Source organism: Trachurus trachurus (genome assembly GCF_905171665.1).
Source record: "Trachurus trachurus genome assembly, chromosome: 15".
Lineage (NCBI taxonomy): Eukaryota > Metazoa > Chordata > Actinopteri > Carangiformes > Carangidae > Trachurus > Trachurus trachurus.
Genome location: NC_139906.1, coordinates 18,083,166 through 18,092,474, shown reverse-complemented (window position 1 = coordinate 18,092,474; position 9,309 = coordinate 18,083,166). Strand labels below are relative to the sequence as shown.

The following is a 9,309-nucleotide window of genomic DNA, read 5'->3' as shown; positions in this document are numbered from 1 at the left end:
ATATATGTATCTTTAATCACAGACTCCAAGTCCAATTATAAAAGAAAACAGGTATACTTATAGACAATTCCACGTTAAAAACAGAAATGTCTGAAAGAGTAAGGGTGAGTAAAGGTGGTGATACCGGTAATATGGCCATTGACCAACATGAGTTTCACTTTTGATGTAATGGTTATGGCTTTCTTATTGACATATTTTATCATAACTTTTTACTATTATTGATTGATGCCATCTGAGGCTGAGGGACGTCGGTTTACTGTAGCTACTTCCACAACAGCTGTTTGGCTAGTGGTGCAGACTATTTTACAAGCGACGCCACTCTATGAAATCTCTACTATAAAAATGATTCGTTAGCCTGAAAAACATCCACCTTTTACGTCTTACAAAGACGGTTTGCTTCTTACACCACTTGTGCGCCATAAATTACAATGTCCATTGGTTCCTAGTCAAGTGGGAGATGTGATCAAAGAAGATGAACTCGCAGCGAGATGTTTACGCGCTCGTCACTTCCGTCTTTGTTCTACGCCTTGTTTTTTTTCCGGTAGTATTTATGTTGCTCTTTTTTTTATTGTTTCTGTGTTATAAATGACTACAATTACGTCGTTTAACGATATTAGTGATCTATTTAATCGGTTATCAATTTGTAAATGAATGTTTTACCTTCACATCTTAGTAATGCTGTTGCATCTATCTTGTGTGCGAGCTGTGATTTGTTGAGATGGGACTGCTGCTGCAAACTGTTTTCACAGACAAGTAACGCGAGATTTCGACGGGTACTCTTTCTTTTTCCCTCATCAAAGGGCCAAACTGAAATTGTATTTATGTTGAGTACAGGACCCTCTGGATGCGGTTGATCCAGAGCGATAGGGTTGATCCAGCCAGCCGGTTGTTTTCGCCCAGGCATTTGTTGAATGGTAACTACGGATGGTCGGCTATGTGTTGTTGTCGGTTTGACGTGAAGACGGTGAGTGTGTTTTGCTGTTTGTCGTTTTTTTTAAATTATTATTTCAGACAGTTGGGAGGGAGACCCTTCGTCTTTACCAGTGCTGTGATGTTTTGGCAGCAGCTGGGCCAACACCAGCAACACAACGCAATTAGTGTTAATTGCGCCACTAACTGCTCAAAGGACGCGCTAAAGTTAAGCTTAAATCGCACAAACGGACGAGCCAAGACCGCAAGACGAAACAACTGGACCTAAAAGCACGAATGACATCAGAATAATTGACATTTAGTGCTAAATTACCGTTTCGTTAGCAATTCAGTCTGCACTGTTTACACGAAATAACTGAGAGGTCGGCTACAGTTGTTAACTGGGTATGAAACAAACATTACGAAAGGAAGAATTTGAAATTAACATGGTTGTAAATATGGCTGTAGGCTTAAACATAGGCTATATGTTAGCTGGCTAATACTGTCCGCAACATTTCAGTCTAAAGATGTGAACAAACACTCGGTGGTCTAGTTCATTTTTATCCTTATCTCTATCAAGTTGTCAGGGCGACACCCTTTTTCCAAAAGCTACCTGTTACACACAAATTCACTTATTGGGTCATGGATAGATCTATATTACACAATGTGTGTGTGTAATTTGAGGTTTGATTACCTCCTTGATATTTCGTTACATCTTAATTTCTCCCTCATCTCAATGAAAAATCCTGCATCTGTGAATATGCAAAACGAATATACACAAATTGAATGGCAGCGCGGAGGATTAAATTCTCAGGAAATTGTGGATCTATGAATGAAAAATGAGGAAAGGATAATTAAATGCTTTGGGGATCATATGAAATCGCAAATAAGTTGTCACAAAATCCTTCAATATGTTCTCTAAGCTACTGTAAGCACTAATGTTTTGCAATCCTTAAATGTCCCAGTTACTGCTCAGTCAACGTCATGTGCATTTTTTGAGCCATGTAGGTTGCTTTTTATACAGCTATAAAATTAACATCAGTCTTGACGTCCCTCCCTCCCTCACTTTCTCAGCTTGAAGGAGGCAAATCCATGACACCATGAGTCCTCCAGCTCTGCCCGTGGTCTTCTGCTGTTGTCACAGGAAAATCTGGTTGCATTCAGCAGCTGGAGGTGAACACATCCTCTGTCTTCAACCCAATTATTATCTGCCCCCGGGTGATGCTATGGAAGGACAAGCATAATGAATAGATACACCACCATCAGACAGCTTGGGGATGGCACCTACGGCTCAGTCATCCTCGGCCGTAGTTTGGAGTCAGGAGAACTAGTTGCCATAAAGAAGTGAGTATCCTGAAGTTGTGTGTGTTTTTTGCTGCAAAATTAGAAACACATTTCTTTGTTACTGTTGCAAGTTAAACTATGATGTTCTACACCATACTGTATTGTTTTCCCTGAAAACTAGTGGTCTGTGTTACTGTGAGAACAATGCAGGGCAACTACATGAGTATTGTCAAGTGTGGCTTTTGTTCTGTGGTTATTACAGATAGTACAAATGCGGAAAAAAGAGAGACCAACATGCAATTCAATGTCATTTTTAACATTTTAGTTAACAGGAACAATATTTTTCAGAATGAAAAGAAAATTCTACTCCTGGGAAGAATGCATGAACCTCCGCGAGGTTAAGGTGAGTTCATGTTCTCCACATTTTTGACAGTTTCACACATTTGAATAGCACAGAAGAATTGTAGAAAAATCAACCCAGAGTCACCTTGGGGGGGATTTCTCATTTCTGGGCTTGAAGTTGCATCTTGACCCTCCCGTACTTAGAGATCAAACTGATGTCAGTTGATATTTGCTCATGTACTGTACTTGGCTTGTTATCCAAGCCTCACAATAATTGGCACAGTTGTGTGTATGGCACAATGCATTACTAGCTAATCTTACAAAGGAGTAGATGAGTGGAACAATACTATAACTGCTCAAGGCTGAATTTAATGAACCACTTTGTGTTTTATGAGGTCACTGACACAGATAACAGAGGGCATCAATAAGTTACTTGCACTGGGAAAACTCCTGTTTGTTGTATCCGAAATGGTTCATCTGGTGATATTTTCATAATTTTAGTAACGTGAAAGTGATTTTGCAAATGTTTTATGAGGAAGTCATTCCATTCATTTGGTCTCACTGATTGGTGGTTACAAGAAAACACATTTTTTTTGCACAGCTTTTAAAATGGTACAAGAATTTGCTCAAAGTTGAAACGTCAACATTGATTAAAGTTGTCAGAGCAAATATAGATGGTGGATGGTAGATAAACATCACAATCAAATATGTTCTGATGTACTGACCAGAAAACTCTCTGTTTGGGTTGATTTTTCGTGACTTTTAAAAAAAATATCTTTCCAAGAGAAGTTTTTTGTTTTTTTACATAATGGATTGATTGCTTGATGATTTGTGGGTAATGCAATGATATGTTTAGCGTACCATAAATTGTAGCCTTCATGTGAAATATTGAAAACTTTCCTGTTGTTTGTTTTCACACCAACCCAGTTCATTGTTACTGTCTAAATTCCCTCGCAGCTGAAAGTCACACACCAGCTATAAGAGTAGAAGGTGATTGTTGTGTGCTGTTGGTTTTGAGCTCTGGTTCCCTACACATCCCCCTTTCTTAGAGCTTGACCTCAACGCAGCAAAACATGTGTAGACCACGCTGGTTCCTTAGACTACTGCTAATTAGATTGTAATTACAGCATGTAACACCATACAATCTCAAAAAAACCCTTTACAGCTTTTTGTCCCTACTAAAAAATTTAGCATGGTTAAACCTGTATCATCCCAGTGCATGGGAGAAGTATCCAGTATATGTCCATCCTGCTTTCTATTACTCTGTATTCATTTTTCCTTCTTAAATTTTGAGCATAAATCCCACCTTTGCATTTACCCCCAAACTACATTGCGTTCCTACACAAGCCATGTTTTAACAAGAAGGCTGTTTTATAGTTGTAGGATATGCTTTTGAATGTGCTGCAGTGACTTGTGTGTATTATTCAGCATGGTTAAAGTTACTTTTTATTCTACAATTTTTTGTTTATTCATTTTACATATTCTTACACAAGCTCTCTTTATTTTTTCAGTCCTTAAAGAAACTCAACCATGCGAATGTGATCAAACTCAAGGAGGTAATCCGAGAAAATGACCACTTGTACTTTATATTTGAGTACATGAAGGAAAATTTATATCAGCTAATGAAAGACAGGTAAATAACATAGCTGTTATTTTTACATCATCACATCCACATTAAAACCGTTTTTGGTTAATGGTTAGTTGTTTAACTGACTTTTGGATCCATTTCTGTCTTGCTGCAGGACTCGGTTATTTCCCGAATCTGCCGTCAGAAATATTATGTTTCAGATACTACAGGGGCTCGCGTTCATTCATAAACATGGTATGTATGCTTACTGCTAAATTTGAAGTGGCACAACTAGCACTTTATTTTTATTTTTATTTTTTTTTTAACTTTCTTTGAATCAAGATAGTCATGCAGTTTGTCTTTGTTAGGGTTTTTTCACAGGGACATGAAACCCGAGAATCTTCTGTGCATGGGCCCGGAGCTGGTGAAAATAGCTGACTTTGGGCTTGCCCGCGAGATCAGATCTCGACCACCGTACACAGATTATGTCTCAACTAGATGGTGAGTCAACAAAATGAAATGCACAAACAAAACTAACTAACAGAACACCTCATAGTTCAGTGTATTGAAGCCCTGGTACACACTCTGTTTTCACTAGGTACAGAGCCCCAGAGGTGCTCCTCAGATCCATATCCTACAGCTCACCCATTGACCAGTGGGCAATTGGTTGCATCATGGCAGAACTTTATACCCTCAGGCCCCTTTTCCCAGGCTCCAGTGAAGTGGACACCATATTCAAGATTTGCCAAGTTTTGGGAACACCAAAAAAGGTAATATTTATAACATGTGAAACACAACAAATACACAGCTCGAAAGGCTCATTTGGTTGAACCTCACTGATAAAAAAAAATGTGTATATAAACAGAGAGGTGAACAAGTACAAATGTTAAACACACAAGGACACACACACCAGTTGCGTAACTCTTTACAATTCAGCTGCACTTGATACAGAATAATTCAGGGCGGAAGTATCGGTTTCCGTCAAGTGTATTCTGCTTATTAGCTGCAGTATAGTGGATGATCATGTATTGGGCTGAGAGGTTTGTCTAAAAGCTTCTGAGTGAACATGGCCGAACACACCCACTGTACAGACACTGATGGACAACTGCAGCTGCTGCTGTTGCACTCATGTCCTGCTGTTAGTGCATTGACGGTGAAGACACTCTGTTTAATTGCACTTGTGCAGCAAACCAGAACAAATCAGAACAAATAGCCTTATATTCCTCACATCTGAGTATTTGCAGTGTGACCAAAAAATGTAACTGCTGATTTGCAAACAATTGCAGTGCTGCAGTTGATCTTGAATTAATTACCTAGCAATATGGGACACACACACACACACACACACACACAAAACTGGACAAATTAGTGACACCTAGCTGTAATTCATCACCATTACAGATGGTTATCAAGAGATAAGCATTTGCACTCAGCACCTTTTTTTCGAATTCAATGTGGTTGTAAATGACTTGTGATGTGATGTTACAGGTGTAACAACTAAAAAAGCGAATATTTAGGCACATTCCTAGTATTTTCTTTTCGGTGAATCTAACAAATGAGTACATATGACGTAGTAGAAATACTGTATGAATGTATGTATAAGGACAGGCACATTTCCTTTAGTTATAAAAACATAACTTCTCTGTAGATCTGGTGTAAAGTCAGTGTGTGAGTTAGAATGTGTCTTCTCCCTCTAGAACGATTGGCCAGAGGGATTCCAGCTGGCGAGTGCAATGAACTTCCGTTGGCCTCAGTGTGTCCCCAGTAACCTGAAGACACTGATCCCAAATGCCAGCCCTGAGGCCATCCATCTGATGACTGACCTGCTTCAGTGGGATCCCAAGAAGAGACCAGCTTCTGCCCAGGTAGTGCCTGAGCTCTGCTTCCACAGCCGTCACAACTGACCGGTCACAACTGACCGGTCACACTGAACGCTGCTGATGTTGTGTTTATCTCCTCAGGCTCTCAGGTACTCCTACTTCCATGTAGGCCAGGCTTTAGGCACTCCTCAGCAGATCCTGGAGCAGGGCCGACCTCAGCCAGGGCTGGTGCCACTGCAGCCTCCTTTACAGTCACAACAGACACTGCAGCAGCAACCTCTGCTGCTCAAGCCTGTGCCCCCCTCCCAGCCTCCACCCCCCAACCAGCACTGCTCCCCCTCCAGGCCTCTCCAGCAGATCCAGCCCTGCCCTGCATCTGCAGCTGCGCAGGCGGCAGCGTACCAACGGCACACAGAGCTGATGCGAGAGCAGCAGCCAAAGCACATCCTGAAGCAGGAGCAGACTGAGGGAACGCCACAGAGCCATCTTCCTTACATTATAGACAAGAGTCTCCAGAGCAAGGTGAAACATCATGTGTGTGCTTCTGTGTATTAACTAAATATCTGTTGTTGTTTTGTTATTTTTAAATGTGTATAATGAAATTTAAGATATTATCTTATTTCCTGCTGTGGATGGATGAGTCAAGTCTCTTCATACAATACAAATGTAGATGTTTGAGATGCAGCAATCCTGTTCAGTTGGGTTCTTACACACCTGTCTGTGGGATGTAAACACCTCATTTTATACTAACTTCTTCAAGTGGTCCGTTCCTTTTGCTGGTTTTCACTTCTTTTATTTACAGTAGTTACGTGGTACAGAGTAATTCCATCAAAGCGAGGCTTTTTTCTAACATGTAACTGTGCAAAATGTTACTCACATTCACGATTAATGTTGACTGTTCTTCTAGCAAACAAGACAGGAGTCTGAAAATGCCAACCTGCTGAGCTATCAGATGAAGCCTAAAGGAGGACGGCGGCGTTGGGGCCATGGGACAGGTCACCTCAAGAGTGACGACTGGGACGACTATGAGGAAACGGATCTAACGTCCATAAGTATTCTTGGAAAAAGCAGCTTCTCCACAGAGAAAACGAGGCAGGGGGACGATGCCCTGAGCAGGTGAGGTCATCATCTGACATTGGTGCATCCAACACTGTAATAACATCTGAACACTACTGAATGATGTAGGGATATAATTCATTGAATGCCAGACAAGATCTAATGCCCGAGTCACCCTACATACACAGTGCCACTACTGGCATTAAGTTGAGACCAGGTTTAGTTGTAACTCTTCTTGTTTCAGCACCTTGGTCGTGAGTTATCCATGTATTTTGTTTTTCAGTCTTATACTCCTCTACACTCCTGTGTATATACAGATGCATCTCAATAAATTCAAATATCACAGAAAAGTCCATTATCACTTAACAGTTTGATGGAACTACAGGTGTTACACCCCCTACCCCCACGTGACAACCACCCAATGTCCCCCTGTCCACTCCACCTAAGTCTCACTGAATGTCCTCTGTCCTCCAGATATGGAAATGTTTTGGATTACAGCCGCTCCAGTGGAAAGGAAGATGCACCTTTAAACCTGAACAAGACTTCATCTTATCAAGAGCCATGTAGGACCACCTCTGCTAAACAGCATTACCTGAGGCAGTCAAGATATTTACCAGGTAATTTTCTCTAAATTTTTTTCTCTCATTAATCAAAACAGTTTACAATTAAGATAAGATGCAGCTCAATCTGTAATGTATAATTTCTATCCAGTTTGATTCGATATATTAACTACCGGTAGATTGTTTACTTTTTGTGGCTATTTCAATGCGAAATTGAGTTGTGGTGCTGTTCCCCTGCCTTATATATTTTATATCTAATAATCTCTTGCTGTCTCCTATAGGTATCAGCACAAAGAAGAATGTGGCCATAAATGCCAGTAAGGACTTCAGTGGCAGCCATCTTTGGGGCAACAGTAGTATTCCTTTTGGAGGGACTCTGCCGAGCAGAGGCGCTCATGGTAAAGACCCAGGGCATCTTACACTGTAACCTCACAGTAGACTTTACAGCGCATCATTCTCACTGTTGACTAGATTCAAATGAATGTATCTGTTTGTTTGTGTTTAATATCAGGTACAAACACAATCCCTGGTGGATACATGCCATCGTTTTACAAAAAAGAAACTGGTTCGGCGAGTCACAGAGGGCATCAGGGTCCCTCAGTGGAATCAACAGCATCAAGTGAGTGAAGATTTTAGTGCTTTGAGCTTCCTGCAATATTCCTCTGTCTGTGTTTCAGCTAATATGAACTGTTTTTTAGAGAAAACTCCAAACCTGTTATTGTTCATTGTATATTCATTACTATTTCAGATTATGCAACATGGCGGTCTGGCCGGAGTCAGATGAACAGCTCCAGCAACATGCCGTTGGCCAACAAGAGCACCCCTGGCCCGCTGCCTCGCCCGCCAGTACAGACTATCCATGGGCGAACAGACTGGTCTGCCAAATACGGACACCGCTAGTGGCCTGCCTGGAGCTGTGATCTGTGCCACAGCAGTGAGATCTGCGCTCCTACGAACTCTTTCACCTCCAAAGAGTAGGCCTAGTTATTTTGTAATCATTACCTGTACATACATCTTGCACAGCAATAACTTTTGTTTCATTATGTGTACTATGGATGTCGTGAGTTGTAAAATATCTTAAGTGTATGTATGTATGTATACGGCTAAATGCAACCAGCCAAAATTCGAGCTCAGATTTGCTCCTCAGTGTTTTATTTTGTATTTCTCAAACTTTACTACTGTCCTGCAGAGGTTACACCCTCAGTTTTGTATTGGATTTATCATTGAATGTTGTTCACCAACTTGTAAACTTAATATGCATATTATAACTTTATGAAAACTTCACTGTGACTTGTTTTTTGGCTGACTAATTATTTTGCCTCTGTACAAAACAGTGTCTTTTTTTTTTTTTACATTGCTGCTGTTTGTTTTATAATGATCACCTTGTCAATCAGTTTGCTATTGTTTCTGTATTAATGACATTCAAAGCAGTGCTGTAATTTAAATTCCAATGAATACAATGCAAGTCGTTGCCACACTGTAAATCTGTTTTTAGTTTCAGTAGTAACATGATTCAAATGAACATGATCTATTCTCTCGGCCAAATTGAGTGTAATATTGAACCGCCAGTTATTGAATATACTGTAATTAAACTTTTGACTGGGTACCATAATATGTAATATGTGTCATTTTTAGAATATTTCGTTGATTTGGTGACAGAAGGTCTTTATGATTAAATATTACACACCAGTCCATTTTCCATGTCAGACCATTAGCTGTGACAGTGTGAGTACAGGAGCCCTGGTGCAGCAGAGCAGCTGGGTTAATCTGC

General features: G+C 40.5%; 1 protein-coding gene across 3 annotated transcripts; it reads left to right on the top strand.

Moving 5' to 3' along the window:
• Nucleotides 1-661: 661 nt before the first annotated feature.
• Nucleotides 662-9,109, top strand: LOC310997842 (serine/threonine-protein kinase ICK-like). 3 transcript variants are annotated; one of them, XM_083987662.1, is made up of 14 exons: nucleotides 662-948; nucleotides 1,984-2,253; nucleotides 2,542-2,596; nucleotides 4,047-4,168; nucleotides 4,278-4,357; nucleotides 4,471-4,603; nucleotides 4,701-4,872; nucleotides 5,800-5,967; nucleotides 6,064-6,444; nucleotides 6,830-7,038; nucleotides 7,453-7,595; nucleotides 7,820-7,936; nucleotides 8,050-8,157; nucleotides 8,287-9,109. In XM_083987662.1, exons 2-14 carry the CDS (start codon nucleotides 2,153-2,155, stop codon nucleotides 8,436-8,438), a joined length of 1,941 nt encoding a protein of 646 aa, XP_083843788.1. In that variant the 5' UTR covers nucleotides 662-948; nucleotides 1,984-2,152; the 3' UTR covers nucleotides 8,439-9,109. The 3 variants fall into 3 exon arrangements, with proteins under 3 accessions (XP_083843788.1, XP_083843787.1, XP_083843789.1); XM_083987661.1 differs by having other exon boundaries at nucleotides 662-964; XM_083987663.1 differs by lacking the exon at nucleotides 662-948 and adding an exon at nucleotides 3,493-3,525 and having other exon boundaries at nucleotides 2,181-2,253.
• Nucleotides 9,110-9,309: the final 200 nt, after the last annotated feature.

Bases quoted from the DNA above. Each gene is read 5' to 3' on its own strand.
- LOC310997842 (XM_083987662.1), top strand. From the start codon at position 2,153: ATGAATAGATACACCACCATCAGACAGCTTGGGGATGGCACCTACGGC. The intron at 2,254-2,541 runs GTGAGTATCCTG...AATATTTTTCAG, and splicing joins GAACTAGTTGCCATAAAGAA to AATGAAAAGAAAATTCTACT. The intron at 6,445-6,829 runs GTGAAACATCAT...CTGTTCTTCTAG, and splicing joins ACAAGAGTCTCCAGAGCAAG to CAAACAAGACAGGAGTCTGA.